Genomic DNA, 24815 nt, shown 5'->3' on the forward strand with positions numbered 1-24815 from the left:
ATCATGTATAGAATATGGAATTTCAGCCTGGGGAAGAAACAATGTTCGGAAATGAAAAAAAATCACATTTTACAGAAACAAGCAAAAAGATAAATTAATAAGCCAAGTCTCATAGTGAGCCTCTTCTTTAGAATCTTATAAGATTCTAAAGAGTAATGATCTGGTAGACTTTAACCAAGCTATATTTATGTATAAATATACACATAAACTTCTTCCTGCATCTTTTGAAAACATTTTTAAAAAGCTTGGAAACTTTGAAAGATCTCTTAACTATCAACTTGACATTCTCAAAATGTGCTCATTACAGTATTTACCATCAAGCTCTCTTCTTAAGATATTGAATGGTCTGCCTCTTGACTTAAAAAGAAGCAGCTCCCTAAGTATATTTAAAAATAGACTACTAAATTCTCTTTTTGAGAATTACGTCACAATGTGTTATAAACCGAATTGCTATTCATGTAAAACTAATAAGAAATGTTTTAATTTGTTGTCGACATGTCAGAAAATTACTTTAAACTCTAGTTACCCTAACAAATGTATAAACTACTTTGCATAAGATAAAATCGCACCTTGATCTCTAATCAAATCAAATCAAGTTTAAATCTGAAAGGGAACCCAATGTGGAACCCCCAGACTGCCTGTACTGATTATATAATCATCAATTTGTTATTGTAAACTCGTTCTGTACACAGATACATGTATTTTAGCAATCAACTTTATCTATCTATCTAAAACCTCCCACCCACCCCCCCCCCCTTTACTTTCCCACTGATATTTTACAGTTTTTCAATAAAAATCCGAGCAAAAAAGTTTAAAGTAATAAAACAATCGCCGGAACCAAGGTCACAGTAAATGAATACGAATTAAATGCAGACTTATCCAAAAATGAGGGAGGTTTATGCATAAAACTGAGGAGGCTATAATTCCTTAAAATCATTATGAAGTGTGTAAGTTTCATGTATTTTTGTTTGTGGGAGTGTGCTCATATTAAAAATTAAAACCCCATTACTGAATACGACTGAATTACACGTTGTTATTATTATTGTAAATAATTACGAACGTTGGAACCCAGCTTTCCTTGGAAACTGTTTATATAAACGTTAATCTTTTTAAACCCAGCAAAGATTCTACCGAGTCCCCCATGAATATAATATTTATAGATGGGTCTCACTGTAATTCTAATTGAGGCGTAGTAATTGTATATATTTCTTATTTCTTCTACCACACCTTCTCTTAACACTTACCATTTGATATCCTTTGTTAAACCATCTAATTGAAGTTTTATTATTGACATTCTTTAACAAAGGTTCATGTGTACATAATATTTGCTACGCGGTATTTGTGCTCGGTGTTGATAGGTTGATAGACTAAGAATAGGGATGGGAACATATTTGCATAATTAATTACCGCGGATAAAAACACGGAACATTTGCACTATCGCTAAATATAATGATTTGCAATCCCTAGAATAAACCTAGTACTGCATTATGTTTCCTTATTTATGTCCGTTTAGCTTACTCAGACGACATGCAAAGTAATAGATCATGTCACTTGTTATAGTGCATTCTCCTGTTCTTTATTGCCAATTTTAAATATTCCGAGTCAGTGATTAAGTCAATTATGAATATTTTGAATATTTTTACCATCCCACTTGCCTAGTACAATTAATAAAATCAACATAGATACATCGATCTATGATTTTAAAATAGATTTAAATATAATTTAGTTTTTATGCTTTAGGTTTGGACAAAATGGACGCTACTTCCCAAGGATGGACACTTTCAAAGGAAAAACTTTTGTTTAAATTGTTTAAATTTATTGCAATTATCCAATGGGACTGTCAACTTTCTCAAAGTAACTTATTGGTGATTCAAACCAGAACCAGAAGCCTTTAAAATGCATTTAGGGACTGAAAATGGAATAATGGATGAACACGCCCTACAGTTTTTAAAAAAGTAACTCGCGGATTTCTACAGCAAAAACTGTTAAGAAATGCTTATGCCGCTTTGTAAATTGACAGTGATAAAGTAATTCATTATCCTTCATGCATTATGTATCAAACTTGCTGACATTCCTTGAACTGATTTTCATGCACATTTTAAATACTTTTTTCTCGATCATCTATTGTATTCAACTAAGTTTTTTTTTGTGTTAGGCATTGTTTTTGTCGTACATGGCCTTATCCTACGTAATTGGAGAGATTGCACATTTTCTTATAAATACAACAAGCCGAGAGGTATGTACAATATATATATATATATAGGGATTATAGAGTAAACTATTGTTCAAATATGGAGTATGTACTATGGTGGACAATCAGTGCCTTGGATCCATTTCATTTTGATGCGGATCCTGATCCTAAGCAGTACTGTTCATCATTGCACATTACACGTTTTCACAAAATCTTGAAATCAAGTTTAATCTTTACACAATGATGTAAAATTTCATCTAACTTTTGATTTTTGAACACTTCTAGCTAGTGAGAAGTATTTAGTGTAAATGCATATTTATTTCAAATGAAAATTTAGGTGGCGAGAGAAATTCAATTTGGAGACCAGGCCTGTTTTGTAAACAAGACAAGGTAAACCAGTTCTTGAAACTGTTCTGTAAACAAGACAAGGTAAACAAGTTCTAGAAACTGTTTTGTAAACAATACAAAGTAAACCAGTTTTAGAAACTGTTTTGTAAACAAATCTGCGTAAACAAGTTCTAGAATATGCTCTGTAAACAAGACAGGGTAAACCAGATTTATTAACTAGCTGTTTTGTAAACTAAACAAAATAAACTTGATTTAGAGACTTATTTGTAAACAAGGCAAGGTAAACAAATTTGATTCCTCCTGGGTTTAAGAGTTTCCAGATTCGAATGTTTGCAGTTTTTTTGATAATGCATAATAATTTTTGGTTTTTACGGTTTTTCTGTTCGGAGGAAGGGTTGAACAGAAAAATCTTCTACAAAATATTGTACTTAAAGTCATGGCATCGTTTCAACTTAAAGTATAGAGAAGCCATTGCATTGTAACTAAATAAATACGTAAATAAACACATCCTTTAATCACGTTTAATTCAAATATTCTTTGTAATCGAGGCTATAAATATGTTCTAACTTTTATTTTATTATCAAATTACCCCCATAAATCTTTCTTAACTCGAGCGTAAATATTTAAGAATGCCGCGTGAACGCTTCTTCAAATATTGGATTATTGGCGGGAGGGATGAATCTGTTGGCAGCATCCATTTTGTTTTTGTTTCTGTATACCATGCGTGTACTGTATACTGTATAGTTAACATTCACGCACTCAAAGACAGGCGCGTACGAGGGGACGCGCAAATTGTGCCCCCCCCCCTAGACAAATGCCCTCGTACGCGCCTGCTCAAAGATACAGGACATTTTATAATCTCAATCAAAGAGCTAAAAGTTTCCAAGAATTGCTTCTTGTTTGGACTTTAACAGAGTATTTATTGGGTTTTGTTTGATCCCATACCGTCATACTATCACTTATAAATTGTGATATAAGAATTCAGTTTGAAAATAAATAAAGCTTGATTAAAAAGAATTAATATTATTTTTAGTGCCACTTCCCAATTCTTTTTTATTTATTTTGACAACCTCATTCTGAGTCATGTTAATTCCTTTTTTCCCCGAAATATTTGTGGAATAAGATTGTTTTTGTATAGGGCAGCCGAGCTTAACAGCAATGCTAGCTGTACAGGGTACAACGAGACCTCATGTACAGAAGAGCCACTGTGTTACTGGGAGTACTCAGGAATACAGAATAATATACATATCACATTAATCTCAGTATTCACTATAGGGGTTGAATTATCCGGTGTTAATGTCCAGTTTTTGCCTTCTTAGACATTGAGAACCAGAAAACTGTAGAGTAAGAAGACGAGGATATAACAGTACATGTGTATTTGATGCTGTTACAAAGCAAACAGTTTTACTAGTAACTTATTAAATCACTAAGTTAAATGGGACTTTTTACACTGCAAAATACCATATACACTATACAGGGTGTCCCACGAAACATGACAATTGGCGAATAGTCTTCTTCCATAATTTGTTAAGTTACTTGCATTACATGGGTATCCAATGAGAATAATAAAAATATCCCATGGCAGTCGGCAGTCATATTATAGAAAAATTGATTTCAAAGTAAAAGAAATTTGAGTAAACATTTTTTTTTTGAAGAAATAAACTGCGAAAAATCTTTAATATCTAATAATGTACATGGAAGAAGACATTCAAAACTATTTACTAACTGTCATGTTTCGTGTGACACCCTGAAAACAGACGCTTTTTTAGTTTTAGCATTTTATTTTATTTTGATACTTATTTTTTATTTTAATTATTTAACGCAGATTAATATCTATTTTAAAAGTAAATATTCTAAATAAAATCTATCTGTTATGGCTTGATATATTGCTTGCAGTTAACTGATCTGACAGAAAACAAACTGTATTTCCCGTTTGTAAATTGAATTCTAAATACACAGCATACATTGTCATCTTCTAATACAGTACAGTTAGAGTACTTCATATATCTTATTACAGTAAATTTAAATATGTACATAATTTATTTTGAGTACAGAAACCTTTATATACAATTTAAATCTTTTTCGTTTTACATAAAACTGCATATACATTTATATATATTTTCGGGTTGCCTGGGTGTCTGTCTGTTGCGTTGTCTGCTTGTTTGTGTCCAATTAACGAAAAACAGCTGAAACGATTGGGACCTAAGTTCATAACACTTTGATTTTGTTTAGAAAATTCTTCATTAAAAACAAGAAAATCATCGAGATTATTATTGTTGGTGTTTTTAAATGTATGAAAAGATATTGATACATGAATCTATGCAGATACTAAATCTATAAGTTTTTAAATGTATGAAAAGATATTGATACATGAATCTATCGAGATTATTATTGTTGGTGTTTTTAAATGTATGAAAAGATATTGATACATGAATCTATGCAGATACTAAATCTATAAGTTTTGCACCAAGGGGGGAGGGGGGTATAATTAAGGATATGATTTTATCCCCATCAATGAATAAATGTGGAACTTGAACATTGCTTTTATTCTGTTTCCTGTACAGGACTTGGATACGAATATCAGGTTGGTTTAAATCATAATTTTTTTGATGAACTGGATGTTACAGGGTTACCTACAAAGGATGAGACTTCAGAGACGACTGTACGGAATTTTTACTGTCTGTTTCCTTTTATTCATGGTTCTCAGCAACTGTAAACTTGTTTCGCTTAATGCCAAGTCATTAAAGAAGCCATTAAAAGACTATATTCAAGGCAGCAGAATTAATGAAACCTTGGATTCGTCTTATTTCAAGAGTTTCAGGTCGTCTTTACAGTGTCTTACTCTTTGTGGTTAATCCTGTATCTATAGAAGCCCAAGAGCAGGTAATAGTGGCTACTTACATTTATTGCGAAATATTTGGACAGCTCTGAAATTAGTTTTAATTTAAACAACCTATTGCATAGGACAGTTATTTTGCCCTGCTTAGGAAAACAAAGCCTTAATCTTTGGTGTTATTTTCCTATAAAACTAGTTAGCGAGTTGTCCTAACATATCTCTGTAAAATGTAAATAAACCTCTCCCTAGTTCCACTGTTATTGCTTCAGCCTGTATGCAATTGATCATAATCAATAATAAGAGCGCAAATTAGATTTTTTTTAACTTTGTGTTTTTATTTGGTTTTTTCTTTTTCTTTTCACTAAATGGGATATTAAATTGATCACTCTTTTTGTTAATCAAATCTAGAAATGTACAATGTACAAAACATGCACACAAGCAATTTCATTATAAATCTGATAAATAATGTTTGTATATATATACTACAGAGATAACAATATCAAGCGAAATACATGTCGTCTTCTTTCTTTCTTTTTAGTAGAAATCCTGCGAAAAATTTTGTAAATTTCAATTAGCTATCTGATTTCTTGAAAATGTACAGAGCCGGGAACTCATCTATTGTTGATATCGATATTCCTTTATCTCGATCTTTAGTTAATTTTGATAATTTAATCTTTATTTGATATCCCGCATGGTCATTGAGGAATAGAACTGTAATGAAAAGACCAATCATTGATCTTCAAATTAAAAGTGCCCACAGCAGATATCAATTCCACGCGATCTGGATTAAGAGTATCTAGCACTAAAGTTCCCAGCTCAAGGCACATTTTTATTTTTCAAAGATATTAAAAATTAATTTCAAAAAATCCTCGGGCCTAATTTAACGAAAAAAACAACGACGACAATCTCTTTACATTGATTGGTTAACAGTGTTCTCAGTACAATGCATGCAACTACTAAGTTGATAGTACACTTCAATTAATTAGATATAAAGAATTAAATTGTAGAGATTGATGTATTTTTAAATACCTCTTCCATTCCTTCCATTGTTAATGCATTCACATTTCACATGCTTTGTATGCGATTGTCTTATGACATGAATATATTGCATACCTTTAGTCTTTGTTTTATCTTTGCGTATGCGTTTATATATTGCGTACGCATACGCAATTTATAAGATTATTTGCATTTCTTTTGCTTAACTGTATAATTGAAGGCTTTTAGCACGCAAATATGGGGTTAGTTCATAAGCACAACAGTTAGTTAGTTTATCAGTTGGGTAGTTCACGCGTTAATTTTGATTGATAAGTATATATCCCATCACTAGGGTTGGATAGTTGAATTGTTACATATAATTATTACATATAAATATTTGAATATTTGTTTGTTATATGTATTGCCTAGAATCTAGGTTTACAGTTAGTAGACCAGTTTGTTTTTTTGTTGGCATGTTATCCAAAAGTAGGCTGAATATTAGGTATAGAGAAGGGGACAGGGGTTTTTACCAGAGATGGTGTGTTTTTAGTCCTACCAGAGATCAGAGTATAGAAGAAACCTTTTTTCTCAGAAAAGCGAGAGAAGGTGTTATTATTAGCAGAGAAGGGGGAGGGAAGGATGTTTCATTAGAGCAGGGGTTTTGGGAAGATTTGTTTTACCCAAGACGGGGTGAAATGTCGATTTTTTTACCAGACAGGNGGGTATAACTAACCAGAGATATAAGATTTGTTGTGCATACAATATTAACAGTTTTCAAGGATACTGGATATGTGTGGGTTGAATGTTTGTCTACGGTTGGAGGGTAGAAGGGGGTAAGTTATTCAAAGCAGATATTCTAAGATAAACTGTAGTAAAATCTTAATTGACATATATGGTTATAGACATCCTTCCGGGCAGATTAAAGATCATAGAATGATGGGGGGAGGGGTTGGGGGGTGCTTTGACCTATTGATATCCCTCATCTTCTTAATACCTTTAAAGGTAGGTAGGAAGGGGGGGGGTAAATTGTTACAGTTATATCAGTATTATTTTCAGAATCATATTTTTCATGGTTTAACAAGCGTAATCTAATCTCTGTACGCACAACACAAGACGCAAGATATGACGCTTTTCATAATCCGCCCTTTGCAGACCTTGCAAGTTGAGATGCAAAATTTGTTCGTTATCAAATATTAGATTCAGTCCCCATTTTAAATATTAGATTCAGTCAACATTTTAAATATTAGATTCAGGCCCCATTTCAAATATTAGATTCAGTCAACATTTTAAATATTAGATTCAGTCAACATTTTAATATTTAAAATGACATATCTTTAACTTCAATACACATATTGTTATCCAAGTAATTTGGAAATCCTAAAAGTGTGTTTTGATTTGTTCCCGTTAAATACCTTTGTATTCTCAACGTAATTCAGCCAACGAGAAGAAATTGCTCAGAACATTTCAACGAACATAGATTAAAGATTTTATAATTCTTTCTTTATTTCTAGATTTTGGCCGGACCTGCTTTTATTGGAGTATTTACGGTGTCTGCTATGCTGCTAGGTAATTTTACGTTAAAGAACAGATTTGACGAATTTGACCGTTTGTAAATAAATTGAGTCTTTGTCAAAATCTCAAATGTTCTAATCCCTATATCTTTGCTACCTGATGATGGTGTAAATCTTTGATATTTTAAAATTTGATTACTTGATGCAACAGAATTCATCGTTTGAAATATCTAAGGTCTACGACATTGGGTTGCAAAGATATAGGGATTAGAATATCAGAGTTTGTGGTACAGACTCAATTCCTTTATTTCTATTTTATATATTGTTGTTTTTTTAATCAGAACTGTACTACACTGAACTGTTCTGAATTTGTTTTACTGCGTTGTACAGTACTGCACTATATTATACAGTAATGTACTGTATTGTATGTACAATCCGTTTTTGTTAAGGGGCCGCGAATTTTGCATAGTTTAAGAACATTGTTTTTAAAATTGTTTATTCTAAACATATTCTTCTCCTATATTATGCCAAATTTTGCATAGTTTAAGAACATTGTTTTTAAAATTGTTTATTCTAAACATATTCTTCTCCTATATTATGCCAAATTTTGCATAGTTTAAGAACATTGTTTTTAAAATTGTTTATTCTAAACATATTCTTCTCATATATTATGCCAAATCACCCAAACCTAAGTATAGGCAATAAAACGACTGAAAAACGAAACTGTTTTGGATCAGTTTTGAGTCGTTTTTATTAATTTTATGATTAAAATAGTGCAAAATTTTATAAAATCAAACCTTAACTTAAAATCTTTGAAGTTTTATTAAAAGTTTTCAAGACGATCCATTAACAACACTAATTGTACTGCATTGAATTCAGTTACTGTACTTTGCTGAATTGTAATTAATTTTTTTATTCAGCTGTTCTGTCTGATTTTCTGTATGATAAGCTAAGTAGAACTGTACTTCTTGCAGCAGGGACATTCACGTTCTCTTCAGGTACACGTCTCTTCATGATTATGTTTTAGGCTGGTAGAATTCTGTCCCACAGTAGTCAAGAATTAAAGTTAGGATTTGTGATCTATCTACCTCTATTTAGAGGATAATAAAACTGGCAGCTTTACACCAGAAAGGATCTGTTAGGTTTTATATACATTTCAGCTTCAAACATTTTAAAAATCTACTAAACATTTCCTATCGCTTTAACCACGTTAAGGTGATGCTGAATCTACTTGTTTGTTTCAGTCACCAGAAAAAAATTCTCTTACAATTATTTAATGACCTGGACAAAAAATGTAAAAAAAAAAAATTTTATTATCATTACCCTGTTTCTATAATTTTATTCGCAGATTGCTTCAAAATGTCGTCTTCACAATTAAAATTTAAAAGAAAACCTCCAACTAGCGACTCTAGCTAAATTAATCTGCATAAACCTGTGAGATTTAAATAAAAGTTTGTAGAAGAGTATTTGTTTAATGTTATGTCCATGTTATTTAAGAATTGTAAAAAACTTTCTTTTGCTAGCTGAAAAAACTGGTGAATTATTACAAACGACTTTAAGATCTTATTTAAAAATTTTACACCGTAAAAATGTGTCATTGGTATCAAATGAATCTAATGTCTAATGTCTACTGTTTCGCATGTATACTGATGGGTCTACTACTAATGTCTACTGTTTAGCATGTATACTGATGGGATTACTACTAATGTCTACTGTTTAGCATGTATACTGATGGGATTACTACTAATGTCTACTGTTTAGCATGTATACTGATGGGTCTACTACTAATGTCTACTGTTTAGCATGTATACTGATGGGTCTAGCATCTCAATACTGGCACTTAGTGATTCTACGGTAACATATTTTTTTTTTATTTCAAGATCTTCTTTAATAGTTTTATTAAGGAGATTTTTTTAATTCTGCGAAAATTTTTATCCGACCCTATCTTTTACAACATTAAAGTGGCTAGTGACGTTATTTCAAGGTAACCTCAATATTATTTTCAACCTTTTTCTGGCCAAGAGGTGAATCAGATATATTCTTATTTTTAGATGAGAATGGATTATGTTCAACGATGGTTTCCCTTTTAAAAGTGACTTGCGGATTTGCAGATATTCAATTACGATATCTTCCTTATGATTACTCAGATAAAGGTTTAAAGGGTACTGTAGAGACATGCCACTCTTCATTACGTCTACCATCCCTTGTTTTTGTCTAATAATGGATTTTTTAAACTCAAAAAAAGAGACGAATGAATAGTTTCCGGAGTAATTATGTCTAGAGGACTGATTGCTATGGGAGAGAGTGTGTGTAGACCAATCAGTGGAGCTCTTATAGCTGAACTCTTCCCACCATCATCCAGGTATAGAATTCATTAAAAATTAAGAATATTTTTTTTAAATGTCAGAAAGTCATTTTAACCATTTTTATGGGATTGTCAACATAATTTTTAAGTTTTGAAACATATCTCTGCCGTTTTATTAGATCAATTTTCAAAAATGAAAACGAAAACGTCTCCATTATTGGTTAAAAAATACCAATTTTTTATTTTCCATAGAGTCACATAAGCGCAAGTAGTTTTTATCAAAAGTCATAAATTACAATTTGGATGATTAAGACAACAAGTAAAATATTTGTTTGAACCATTTATTCGTAATATATTTAAATTTGTCACAATTGTTATTGTTCAGGGGTGTAGCTAACGGTATATTCTCCTGGGGAGTTTACTACGGATATGGTCTAGCTTATGTTTTCGGTATTTATATTACTGAGGTATTATTTTTTTTTTAATTATTATGAAATATTTCCTGCATACGAATGCGTCGAAAAATAATCGATAAATAGTGTTTGTAATATCTGAATGATTTCTTTGAATCATCATTTTTATTATTATAAATTATAAATTATTATTATTATTATTATGATTATTATTATTATTATTACTATAGATTATTATTATCAGGCTGATATAGCTGGGTATGGTTGGAGAGCACCGTATGTGCTGGCCGGTATTCCTGGTTTACTCATCAGTGTACTGCTATGCTTTGCGGTCAAAGATCCAAGGTGAAACATAACTTATCTTATGTGTAGATGTGTACAGATTAAACCTATTTGATGTGTAGATGTGTACAGTTTAAACCTATTTGATGTTTAGATGTGTTCAAGTTAAACCTATTTGATGTATAGATGTGTACAGTTTAAACCTATTTGATGTTTAGGTGTGTTCAAGTTAAACCTATTTGATGTGTAGATGTGTACAGTTTAAACCAATTGATGTGTAGATGTGTACAGTTTAATCCTATTTGATGTGTAGATGTGTTCAAGTTAAACCTATTTGATGTGTAGATGTGTATTAATTAAACCTATTTTATGTCTAGATGTTCACAAGTTGGAGAATCAAAACAAGGATCTAGGTCTGGAGGAGGTTTACCCTACTTTAAGTCACTTCTAAGGTTAATCAGCGTTTTCATTTTCATAAAACTAATTTTCTAGAAGAGGAAAACTTTAATTTATATTTAAAAATACTTTCGTAATTTAGAAACTTTCTGAGTCCTTCCATGATAATACTACTGTTGGCTGCATTTGCAAGGTAGGTTTGTTTCAGGCAAGGTTGTTTAATTATTGTTTATTAAGATTGCTTACTCTAGTGAGCTCCAATGTACGGAACATGTCACACACTTCTGCCGCTTTCGTAATTGTAAATTTGCGGTAGGACTGCAATGGTTGGTCCAGTTCTGATATTCAAATGAACACCAATGGAACGTAATGTCGTCTTAAGTCATGTACGGAAAATGTCGTCTCGATGGACAGTGAAATCTGTAAATGACGTCACAATTCCTCCACTTCCCTTCATATTCAGTGACGTCATTTACGGATTTCACTGTCCATCGAGACGACATTTTCCGTACATTGGAGCGTATAGAGACTAGCTAAGCAAGCCTTAATAAACAACCTTGGTTTTAATAGATTAAAGTACTAATAAGAGTTGTTTACAATCTACTGTGACGTGTATTAGGAAAGTTATAGATCTAGTATTATCGTAAACAAGCAATATTTAACAAAGGAATATTAAACCACGTCTTGTTTACAATTTTGTTTTTATTTAACTAGACAAGGTACTTAGCTGTCAAAGTAAAATTATTGACTTGGTTTCACATCTTCTTATTTTTTGGAGCTACAGAGCGTCCCATATCATATTAGATTATCTCCAATCTTTAACGCCAAAATACGCGCATAATACTCAAAAAATCTAGCATTATCTGCAAAATAAATTTTTTATTAACCTTATTAAAATTTTCAAATGATTCATTCTTCTTAAATTTTCTGATTTGTCCCCCAAATCGTAATTTAGACCCATTGACGCGGTCTAATTTGATGTGGGACACCCTGTATGTTATCAGTATAAAATCAATGTAACAGCATGTACATAGAACTACAGTTTGGTTACACTATACACGTTGTACACTGTACATGACATTATACTTCTGATTCGTCTTTTTTATAGTACCTAGAAAATAGTTATACCCTGATAAACATTAATAGAAGGCAAAAACTATTTTTTCTATTTTTCTGTTAAGGCACACTGCTGGACTAGCCTGGGCTTACAATACTCGACTATTCTTCCAAACCTACTATCCGGACTTTGACATAGGTGGGGCAAATATTTTTTACATACTTATTTAGTCTAAAAAGTGAAGTGATGTGCATTAATTTGGTTCGTTTAAAAATTTATACTATGCGGTTTCTGGATTGTAAGAAAACATCCCATAAATATTCGAAGTTTAAGATATTTAAAATTCTATTTTGCAAGATCGGTCAAATTCTTATTAAAACAAAATGGCTGGTTTTTTCAGCCTCCTTAAGTCTCCGGGTAAAAATTTTTATTATGTAGTATTTAACGGAAAGAAAATAAACACCTCAGCAAAAAAGAGCAGCTTATAAAAACAAAATGATTTAAGCAATTGGTTTGAATGTCGTCTTATTCATTCTGAACTCAGTATTGTGGATCTTATGCGCTTCTGTGATCGGAGGATCTTTTGGTGTGTTTGCCGGAGGATTCTTTTCCGACAGGTAAACACTAAACATTTTACAATTTCAAATTTCAACAATAATGTTATTTAAAAGTAATGTAAAAAAATTGCATGCAAAATATTTTAACTTTTACAAGTGCATAATCTTTTTTTAATATTTCTTCAGACTGGTTAAACATCTTGGTTTACCATCGCGTCTATGGTTACTGGCACTATGCACATTGCTGGCTGCACCCCTAGCAGTTGGTACTTTGTACTTCCCTCCCCCTCAGGTATATTCCATACTGTACTCCTAGCAGTTGGAACTTTGTACTTTCCTCCCCCACAGGTACATTCCTTACTGTACCCCTAGCAGTTTGTACTTTGTACTTTCCTCCCCCACAGGTACATTCCTTATTTCCAGACAATGTACTTCTTATTTGCTTACTATTTCCAGACAATGTACTTCTTATTTGCTTACTTTTTCCAGGCAATGTATTGTCTGATTGCCTATTATTTTTCCAGGCAATGTACTGTTTGATTGCCTACTACTTTCTGGCAGAAACATGGTTCGCTGTACTTTTTACAGGTAAATGATATGTATAGCTTAAATGTGGCAGTGCATTGCATTTTCCTGAACTATAGATTCAATGCAGTGAAATGCCCTCCCCCCTTTGTAGATTGGCGGAACCGAGGCTTTTAAAAAGACTGTAGTCTTAAATCAAACGACCCTTCAAATACAGAGTGGCATGTACGAATTACAACGGTGCCAATTAACACTTAAGTTGACCATCATGAAGGAGATTGCTTAAAAGTAAGGATAGATATCAGCGTCATCACTGATCAGACAAGTTTTGAATGCGTCACTTGAAATGTTGTGTATAGTCCTTTTAAGTAATAAAAACTTTGGTGGGATGAACCCCCCTTTAGTGGATTGCGGTGTCGCTTTTTGTGTTTCTCTCTCTTCTCTTGACTATCCTGACTCTGCAATACTATTCTTATAAATAGAAAAGTTTAATATCTCCCTTCGTGGAAGGGGGGGGGGGTTCTTTCAACAAAATTAGTTATTTGTTTAAAATTAATTTTTCTCCATACCCTTTCTAACCTTACCTTTTTTAACATTATGCTCATTAACCCCCCCCCCCCCCCCACTTACCCTCGTTTCTTCAGGATATCCCCTGGTTTCTCCTCTCAAGACAAAAGTTTTCTGATTTCCTTTTATTTTTCTCCAGAAATTATGTAGAACATTCTGGATTAGGGCGTGAAGGATCCTTAACTCCTACGAAAATACATTCTAAAGAGTCAGGGGGGGGGGGGGTTAACACTAAAGTACAATCAGTACAGAGGTTAGAACTTTTGTATCGTTAATCCCTTCAGAAATCATTAATCCGTATCCTTTATTAATTATATTGTTGATTCCATTTCGTGTCTCTATACACAGGTTATATCTGAATAAGCCTAATCAGAAGTTACCAAAAATCTACTCTTGTCTAATAAGAGTCACGCTACAAGTCAGTATGCACGTAACCCCTTGAAATTAAAAGTTTCTGTTGTGGATATTTAGTTCAGGATTTGTATATTTGCCTCTCAGTTTAAAGTTCCGGCCTCATTCTATCATATTTACAGATTCTTCTTCGTCTTATTTATTCTTTCACAATAGTACAAACCAGGGATGTTTTGGAAGAATCTTATTTTTCCTGGAATGCTAAAAAAGGGTCACAACTAGCCGTTTGTTTATCTTTTAGAAAAAAGTATTTTGTTAAAAATTGGAGTAGAAAATCATGTAATATATGGTAGTCCTGAGATTATTTTTTAGTGATAGTTGAGATAGTTAGGGATTTTGTTTAGTGATAGTTGAGATAGTTAACCCTAAGGTTATTGTTTAGTGACAGTTGAGATAGTTAATCCTAAGGTTTTGTTTAGTGATAGTTGAGATAGTAGATCCTGAGGTTCGATCAACTTGTATAGCTATATTCCTCTTCTGTATGAACCAGGTGAACTATCTATCTATTCAAGGTTCAAAAACTTAAAATATTCACACGAATTTTTAGGAAAAATTTTAATATTTTGCAACAAGATTGCCGTAAATTTCATTCAAATTCTAATTGAATATTGAAAAATTAAAATTCTGTCTTGATAAATTTCATTGTTTAATGGTTTTTTACTTTTTTAAGTTTTGGCCCTTAAACAATCATTTTTTTAGGTTGGTGGAAACCTTCCGATTGTTGTGACACCACTCAGCAAAACATTGGGTTACAGGTAAAAACATTAAACTTCTTGATGAGAACTTTAAAACCTCAGATAAAGGACCCATATGAGTTATACAAAAGTACTTACAGAAAATGTGACTACTATTGATTAGTCATGGTTTAATCTATTGATGCAGTACACGGGGAAAGTTTGTTTATAACAATAATATTACAAGATTTTAATGGATATTTACTTACATTGAGAACCCGAAAACTGAAGAAGAGTAAGACGATGTTAAAACACAAATTAAGTGTACTTCATTTTGTTAAAAAGTAAAAGTTTTATCAATATATTATTTAACTTATAAAGCGAAATGGATCTGTTTACTCAGGACAATTGCTGTGTCTCATCTTTATTGGACTTTGTAATGTCATAACTAGAGTCTATAAATCGTCTTTCTATTCCAGAGTTTAATGGTTCTCACTGTATGTTAAACTGAACTAAATCAAAATGAACAGAAGTCACTCAAAACCAAAATAGTTGTTTAATAACTTCAATATCTCGGCCATAATACAGTTCGTACTGATTTAAATCTTTTCCGGAAATTCTCAATTTATACCTTACATTTGATTAACTTACATTTGATTTACTTACATTTGATTTACTTACATTTGATTTACTTACATTTGATTAACTTACATTTGACTAACTTACATTTGATTTACTTACATTTGATTTACTTACATTTGATTACTTACATTTGATTTACTTACATTTGATTAACTTACATTTGATTTACTTACATTTGATTTACTTACATTTGATTTATTTACATTTGATTTATTACATTTGATTTACCAAATTTGTTCAATTACATTTGATTTACTTACATCTGATATCCTTACATTCTGTTTAATTACATTTTATTTACTTACATTTTATTTACTTACGCTTTATTTACTTACATTTTATTTACTTTCACTTTATTTACTTACATTTTATTTACCCACCTTTTATTTACTTACACTTTATTTGCTTACATTTAATTTACTTACATCTGATTTACCAAATTGGATTTAATTACATTTTATTTACTTACATTTATTTACTTACATTTGATTTAGTTACATCTGATTTACTTACATTTGATTTACTTACATTTGTTTACTTACATTTGATTTACTTACATTTAATTTACTTACATTTGATTTACTTACATTTAATTTACTTACATTTGATTTACTTACATTTCTTACATTTGATTTACTTACATTTGATTTACTTACATTTAATTTACTTACATTTAATTTACTTACATTTGATTTAATTACATTTGATTTAATTACATTTGATAATCAGGTGTCCATTATCCTTGTACTGCATGATATATACTTGAGGAAACTAAAGGGTTTGTAGGTTCTCTTGTGTTAAATGATATGTATATCTGGGGGTTTTGTGAATAATGGTATTGGTATTATTGGTATTCACTTTCAGCCAAATACCAGCAATTACACAAGAACAGAAAGTACCAATACAATCTATTATATATCATAATGTATTAATATTAACCTTAAATATAAACCTTAGTTTATTTCTGCTATATATATATGATATTGTTCAGATCTGCTATATACCTAATACTGTTCAGGTCTACAATGTACCTAATATTGTTCAGGTCTGCAATGTACCTAATAATGTTCAGGTCTGCTTTGTACTTAATATTGTTCAGGTCTGCTATATACCTAATATTGTTCAGGTCTACTATGTACTTAATATTGTTCAGGTCTGCTATGTACTTAATATTGTTCAGGTCTGCAATATACCGAATATTGTCCAGGTATGCATTGTACCTATAGTGTTCAGGTCTGCTATATACCTAAAATTGTTCAGGTCTGCTATGTACTTAATATTGTTCAGGTCTGTTATGTACTTAATATTGTTCAGGTCTGTTAATGTACCTAATATTGTTTAAGTCTGCTATGTAATTAATATTTGTTCAGGTCTGTTATTTACCTAATATTGTTCAGGTCTACAATGTACCTAATATTGTTTAGGTCTACAATGTACCTAATATTGTTCAGGTCTACAATGTACCTAATATTGTTTAGGTCTACAATGTACCTAATATTGTTTAGGTCTGCTATATACATAATACTTTTCAGGTCTACAATGTACCTAATATTGTTCAGGTCTGCTATATACATAATATTGTTTAGGTCTGCCTTATACATAATACTGTTCAGGTCTGCAATGTACGTAATATTGTTTAGGTCTGCTGTACACCTAATTTTGTTTAGGTCTGCTATATACATAATATTGTTTTGGTCTGCTATATACATAATATTGTTAAGGTCTGCTATATACATAATATTATTTAGGTCTGCTATATACATAATATTGTTTAGGTCTGCTTTATACATAATATTGTTAAGGTCTGCTATATACATAATATTGTTTAGGTCTGCTATATACATAATATTGTTCAGGTCTGCACTACTAGAGTATTGTTACCCGCCTTTGTGGGTATCCTTTCAAATATAACAATAATATACCACTCGTTTTGAACTTTAAAAAAAACCGATTCATCCTTGTATGTATCTAATATTGTTCAGGTCTACTATGTACATACTATTTTAAGTTCTACTATATACTAGTATCGTTGAAGTCTGCTATGTACATAATATTTTTGGGTAACTATGAACAGGTCTTTTACGCACCTATTACTATTGTTTAGGACTGCTATGTACGTAATGTGGCCAGGAAGCTTGACTATAAGTTCAGTTCTCTTCCTAACTGCTTCATTGCCTCTTATTATCAGGTTGATAAAAGCGTTGTTTAACTAGTTTTAACTTAAACTTATTTGGGAATCTTACTTCAACTGAAAGAGACTGTTAATATTTCTATCTGATGTCCTTGTCTCGATATTTCAGTGATTTCACCTGAAGGAGACACCTAGCAGCCAAAAAGTCGTCATCAAAAGTACAACAATAATTTGAAAGAACACCTGAAGACGAAAAATTATAAAATTCTATAATAGGAGCGACGAGTGTCTCTCAAATATCTAGGCACCCGGGTTATCGTTATTTTCAGATTCGTTCCGTATTTGCTGAATATCATCTTTTTAAACTTAGATTTAAATACTATGTCTCTTATATTAGAGTTGTCGTATAACTCGGGCACAGTTTTATATGAATTTCTCGAGACAGGGACATGAGATAGAGCTATTATTGGTCGCAATCAACTCCTGAAATTTCTACCCTCTTTCATTTTTCCTTTGCCTTAAAGATTTTTTTCTCCTAAATCTAGTTAAATAGTAAACAATGTTGGCAAATGAAGTAAGACAAAACATGCAAAATAGAATGTACAACTTCAAAGTACGAAATATAATTCGATGTTTTGCTACGTCATCATCCGTCCTAGAACCAATTGACCAAATTGTATAATAACCTTAATTTTTCTGTTTCCAGACAAAGGCGAATGCGGAATGAATTAATGAATGAACCAGCTAGTGATGAGAAGAGCGACTAGAAAACAACTAAAACAGAAGATCACAAGATTAGAATGACTGAGGGATTTTTTCAAGGAAAAAATTAGTTTTCAAAACAAAATTGATGATGGCGAGTTTGAGAATAACCAAAAATATTGATTATTACTATACAAAAAAGTTCAAAGATTTATTGATTGAAAAATATTTGTCGTTTAGAAAGTTTTTAAGTATGTGTTAAACAAAAACTAAAAGAATTCGCGTTTGGTTATTTGGATTATAAAATGTATAACGTATATTGTATGTATTGTTTGTACATGTTTTACTATCTGTATGTTAGTGTATTAAGTATACATTGTAATTGTACTTCCGTTTTATTTATAAACAGTTTGTAAGTAAACTGAACCTAAAGGGGTTGTTCATTGAAATCAGTAGGAATAAAGGATTAATACAAAAAAAAACGAAATTAAATTTTACTTTACTCCATCTAAAATAATCTAAAATGTTATTTTTAAAGCAAATGCCTTGAATATGGATTTTGAAAATGATGTTAATAAAAAACAATATTAAAGTAAAAACTTCTGAATGTATAAAGTATTTATTGAATAATTTCAGCTTTCAAATTCAATTTAAAGTTTATATTACAGAGATTTTTTTCAAATTTCTCCTAACAGCTAGAAATAAAAAGATATACAAACAAAATAACTTTTCATATTTCTAAGAAGTATAGAAATTTTATTAACGGGAATGGAATTTGATCTCAATATATCCTATTCCTCTATTCATTTTCACAAAACCCCCTTAACAGCGGCTATAGTAGATTAGACTTATCTCGACGGTACAATATGTATAATGAATCTTCTACTTGGTGACTGGTAAGTAATTTAAAGGAACTAAGATGAACTGAAGTCTGGTAAGAACATTTCTATTTACATCTTGCGGATCATGATCTCAATCTTAAGTAGATCTAGTAGATCTACGAGTTAATTTTATTCCTCTTTAATATCCCTTAATGGTCTTTACTTGAAGGGGTAGCTTTACTTAAAGGGCCGGATCAAGCATTTATCCTAAAACGTAAAAGTCCTCATATTGGATAGCGATATTGAGCGTTCAAGATTGACAATATCCGCTTAAAATTTTTTGATCTAGAATGTTAATCATATTTCACGTGACATTGTATGCTTTTTAAATTTGCCGCTATAAAATCGTGTGTAATTTCTACGTGACGTATAATTATGAGGCCAAAATGAAGAACTAACGGTAGTGTATTTCTGACCTACGCCAAATCCACTATACTACACATCCGACCTACAAGCACGTGGTTTTACAACTGTTATATGGACTTGGCCCCCTAGCATGTCTTAGCCGCGGCGCTCGGGCCCCTAGTCTGTCCTAGCCGCAGCGCTCGGCCCAGAAATTGGCTTAACCTAACCCTCAAATAATATTAAAATAAACAACTGGCGTAGGTCCGATATTGCAGTAGGTCGGAAAGCTAGTAAAATTGTTGAAAAAAGAAAAAGAAATTGTCTCTTTGGAGCTAGGGAACAACAAAATATATCACTAAAATTGTTCTTTTAGTTCGAGAAAGATTTAACCCTTTCTGAAGTAAAATCCATTTACTCTTACTTTAATGAAATACTTTTATCCGTGAAGGCAATTACATGATATATTATTCCCGCATTTCAGCAAGAATTTACGTTTTAACTATTTTAAAATGTCAAATCTGAAGAAACCATTAAAGGTAATTTCAAAGTTCTGTTTTTGGAGTCAAAAAAATGTATTTAACCATTTTTATTTTATATTCTTATGTAATTATAAAAAGATTATTACTGTTTTAAGTTTTTCCTTTATCTGATATGCAGGTTTAAGAAGGAGCAAGGTATTTTTTTGCATGATAGTAGGGGGTTATTGTTCATTTTTTATATGAAGTCTGCTCAGGAATTGGTTAAGGAAAAGTAAACCGCAGCTAGACGGTTAACAAGCCCTGTCTATGCCCTGTCTGCTTACCCTACCCATGATTTTACAATCTTTGACTGGTATTTGAAAGCTATTTTATCCCAAGATGGGTTTTTTCCAAGAATGGTAATTCCCAAGGTTGGTATTACTCAGGACTGGTATTTCCCAAGACTGGTATTTCACAAGATTGGTATTTCCCAAGACTGGTTTTCCCAAGATTGGATTTTTCTAAGACTGGTATTTCCTAAAATTAGTATTTTCCAAGATTAGTAAAGCCAGGACTGCTCTTTCCCAAGATTGGTATTTTCCAAAATTCGTATTTCACAAGATTTGTATTACCCAAGATTGGTATCTCCCAAGATTAGTAATTCCCAAGACTGGTAATTCCCAAGACTGGTAATTCCCAAAACTGTTATTTACCAAGACTGGTATTACCCATGACTGGTATTTCCCATGACTGGTAATTCCCAAAACTGGTATTTCCCAAAACTGGAATTTCCCGAGGCAAGCAACAACAATAACACCCATACAACCCTAACTAAGAAAGGGGATTGTGGCTCCCTGGTATTTCCTAAGACTGGAGTTTAGAACCTGCAGATGATTTGTCTTCAGCAAAAATCCTGATTTCGTGATTATAAACCTGGAATTACATATATAATATGTATTTATATATATAATATGTTGAATGATATAAAAAAAGAAAATTACCGGTATTCCCCACCTCCTCCTGTAAGTAGTATTACCGGCATTAACCCCCCACCCTTTCTCAACATTCAAATTGGTACAAGAGGAGAGTATGTATTCTATTTATAAATATAATCGGTTTACATTGGATTATTATTACCTTTCATTTATATTAGAAAATCTCCATCATTCCTTTTTCTTTCTTTGTTTTTTTTTCGTTTTTTTATCTTTCTATTATTCCATTTATTTAAGTTTGTTCCCAATCTTTTCCCTGTAGATATGGATTGTACAGCAAATTCTAAGAGAGTTGGTCAATAGTTAGAACCGTCTATGGTCATTTTTAAAGGTCGAACATAATTATTTCTATGCGCTATGTAATATGTTTTTTATTTTTAAAAGTAAAGTTGTTGACCCCCCCCCCATTTTTCTCCGGGAATATTGTAAGTCCAAAGTTTCGATTTTTACAACTTTTATTGAATCTAGGGTAAATAGTGAATAAAGTTTAGAAAAGTACTTAAATATCCAGAAGTTAGAACTTTTCTGTTGAGAATCTTTGGATCAAGCTTAGGTGCCAAAGCAACAATGTCCCAAATATATCTGCAATTTCCCAAGCGGCAACTTCTTAAAGGTTAGGTTAGCCAATCCAAGACGCAGGCTACCATGGGGGCCTGCGGCTTGGATTGGTGTGAGTGCCGAGCACTGCGGCTAAACAGGCTAGGGAACCGATCGTTGCAGATAGACTTGGGAAATTACTGCTTCGCAAATTGCACGGTTTGGGAAAATAACCTTGGAAAGTTGCCGCTTGGGGAAAAAAGTACCTAACATCCAAGCATAGATCTCCTTATGCAGACTTGCGGATTCTTTAATAATTACTGTTCAATATCACGTGAAGGTTAAACCCAGTGGTGGGTAACTAAATTGAAGAGATCAAGCATTGATCCTCAAATTTAAAAGTGTCACATCCGATATTGAGATCAAGTTTTTAAGATTAAGGATACTGTACACAAAAGTTCAGATCTCAGACCAATAAATTTGATTTGAATTAAATAACTTGAATGCTCTAAATAAAAAATATCTAGAATATTCTAAATTAAATATCTAGAATACTCTAAATTAAATATCTAAACTATTCAAAATTAAATATCTAGAATAGTCTAAATTAAATATCTAGAATATTCTAAATAAAATATCTAGAATATTCTGAATTTAATATCTATAGAATATTCTAAATTAAATAGATATCTAAACCATCCTAAATTAAATATAAACAAAGTGAAATAAAGGAAAATTATGATTTCTAACAATTTATATTCTAAGAAATGTTCGAAAAAAAGTGTTGATGTTTATTTAAAAAGTATAAATCATCGGTAACATTTTATTTCTCCTGCAGTCTAAAATTGTCACGATATCTAAAATTTTATTCTAAACAAATAATTTATTCTTGAGTTATTACAAAGTTACCTTAACTGTTACAACGCTCTATTCCAATTTAAATGTTAAGAGAAAATTTATAAAACTCAGGAATTGTGTAAACTCTTAAAATTGTTTCAGTTTTGAACAAAATAACTTTTGAATGACTTCTTGAAGTATGGAGTGCATTTTTTATCCTTTGTTTCATCTAGATTGAATGCATTTATTCATGTTTATATGCAAGTTCTAACTGCAGCTGCAGGCATGATCAAACGTGGACGAGATGAAAAAATATAGTCTTATATAGTTCTGTAGGAGAAATGAGTAAAAATAATTATTATATAAAGGGTGAAAAACTAATAATAAAATGATAGAAAAGATCCAAGAATATGTTTGTAATATGAAAATTCAGTTCGTTATTACGAACAAGAAGGAGAGGGTTGTTGTTAACTGCAGTGCAATGTTCAACTTAAAATGTAAATAGAAATTAGTTCTTACTATTTTCAACTTTTGATGCATATATAAGTAATTGATTAGGAAAATTATCTAATCTATCTTCAAACTTGTTTTTTTTCATTTCAGTAATCTAAATTTTTTTCTATATCACTAGCTGCTGTGTATGTAGTGTACATTACATATGAAATATATATATATGTATTTCAAATATAAACTTCACATTATATCATTATACAATGCATTTAATTCATAAATACTCAGTTTATTATACTTTTAATTGTCAAATATTACTTTTCAAACCATTTATAGGGTAATTATAGGGTAATTATAGGGTAATTATAGGGTAATTATAGGGTAATTTCATGCTTTAATTTGTTTGTTGAAGTATAACGATGTATTTAATAGTTATATTATTACAGGAAGGATATAAACTATATTCTTTTATGGATAAATCTGTTATTTTAAAACCTTTTTTTTTGACTCTTGCTTTTACCGGAAACCCTTTATTTTATTTTTGTTAATGTAGTAATTTTTTATGATATTATTTTTGTTTCAAATAAGGGAAAGCGGGTTTAAGAAAATTACTTTTTGTTGTAGATGTTTACGATTCTCATAAAAAATAAGGGAAAGCGGGTTTAAGAAAATTACTTTTTGTAGTAGATGTTTACGATTGTAGTTATTGTAGTTATTGTAGTTATTGTAGTTATTGTAGTTATTGTAGTTATTGTAGTTATTGTAGTTGTTGTAGTTATTGTAGTTATTGTAGTTATTGTAGTTATTGTAGTTATAGATATTTCCGATTCTCATAAAAAAGAGTTCACCAATAAACAGGGTGAGTGTAATTTTTGTTGAGTTTTTAAAATCATGATTTTTAAAGAAATTTTTTCTTCTCAAAAGCCTCAAAATAGAAATAAAAAATTGTATTATAAAATGATTTTATTTTAATTTAATTCTTATATTTCATTAAGATCGGATGTACAGAATTGGAGAAAATCCACAAAGAAAAGCAGTTTTTGCTACAAACTAAAATTTTCTAATCCCTATATATTTGCAACCTCATGCTACGTGTTAACCTTTGTTATTTCAAACTTAGGCTATACTTAATAAGTTAATAGTTTGAAATTTCTAAGATCTACGACATTCCGAAGATAAAGGGGTTAGAAAATCCTAGTTTGTTTAGAAAAACTTGATTCCTTTTATTTAACAAATTCGCAATTTTTTTTGTTAAAGTAATTTTTAAGCAATATATTTGTCAATCTATATTTAGTTTTGATTCCTTGTTTCATATTGTTGATTAAACCCCGGAAATTGCGAAGATATTTTCTAATAAAAATGTTGAATATTGAAAACTGGGAAATTAAATTTAAAATTCTCTGAATTTGGACCGCAGTAATATTCTCAGTATTTGAAACCCTAAATCTGCGCACCAGGACTTCTCCCCATCTTACTCCAACCACAGATTTATATTCTCTTATATTCTATTTTCATGTTTTTATATTTAGTATCCTGAACTCTGTTTTCTGTGTTCTGAATCTTGTATTCTGAACTATGTTTTCCGTATCATGAATCCTGTGTTCTGTATCCTATATCCAGAATTCTGTATCCTGTATCCTGAATTCTGTGTTCTGTATCGTGTATCCTGAATCCTGTGTTCTGTATATCCAGAATCCTGTGTTCTGTATCCAGAATCCTGTATCCTGGATCCTGGATCCTGTGTTCTGTGTTTTGTATCCTGAATCCTGAGTTCTGTATCCTGTATCCTGAA

The 24815-nt window shown here is 31.2% G+C and overlaps 1 protein-coding gene across 1 annotated transcript in view; it reads left to right on the forward strand.

Moving 5' to 3' along the window:
• Positions 1 to 18958, forward strand: part of LOC111696831 (protein spinster homolog 1) — a 32507-nt gene extending 13549 nt beyond the window's left edge. The window contains exons 4-24 of the mRNA XM_023466580.1: positions 1741 to 1787; positions 2156 to 2236; positions 2529 to 2581; positions 3678 to 3766; positions 5104 to 5123; positions 7862 to 7916; positions 8782 to 8859; positions 9664 to 9715; positions 10143 to 10223; positions 10552 to 10633; positions 10824 to 10924; positions 11239 to 11313; positions 11400 to 11450; positions 12439 to 12512; positions 12859 to 12931; positions 13058 to 13163; positions 13396 to 13459; positions 14794 to 14864; positions 15074 to 15129; positions 17795 to 17878; positions 18528 to 18958. Of these exons, the coding sequence (XP_023322348.1) occupies positions 1752 to 1787; positions 2156 to 2236; positions 2529 to 2581; positions 3678 to 3766; positions 5104 to 5123; positions 7862 to 7916; positions 8782 to 8859; positions 9664 to 9715; positions 10143 to 10223; positions 10552 to 10633; positions 10824 to 10924; positions 11239 to 11313; positions 11400 to 11450; positions 12439 to 12512; positions 12859 to 12931; positions 13058 to 13163; positions 13396 to 13459; positions 14794 to 14864; positions 15074 to 15129; positions 17795 to 17878; positions 18528 to 18588 (1443 nt within the window). The 5' untranslated portion in view covers positions 1741 to 1751 and the 3' untranslated portion in view covers positions 18589 to 18958. The remainder of the gene's footprint in view (positions 1 to 1740; positions 1788 to 2155; positions 2237 to 2528; positions 2582 to 3677; positions 3767 to 5103; positions 5124 to 7861; positions 7917 to 8781; positions 8860 to 9663; positions 9716 to 10142; positions 10224 to 10551; positions 10634 to 10823; positions 10925 to 11238; positions 11314 to 11399; positions 11451 to 12438; positions 12513 to 12858; positions 12932 to 13057; positions 13164 to 13395; positions 13460 to 14793; positions 14865 to 15073; positions 15130 to 17794; positions 17879 to 18527) is intronic.
• Positions 18959 to 24815: the final 5857 nt, after the last annotated feature.

The sequence above is a fragment of the Eurytemora carolleeae genome, unplaced genomic scaffold (assembly GCF_000591075.1).
Source record: "Eurytemora carolleeae unplaced genomic scaffold, Eaff_2.0 scaffold263, whole genome shotgun sequence".
NCBI lineage: Eukaryota > Metazoa > Arthropoda > Copepoda > Calanoida > Temoridae > Eurytemora > Eurytemora carolleeae.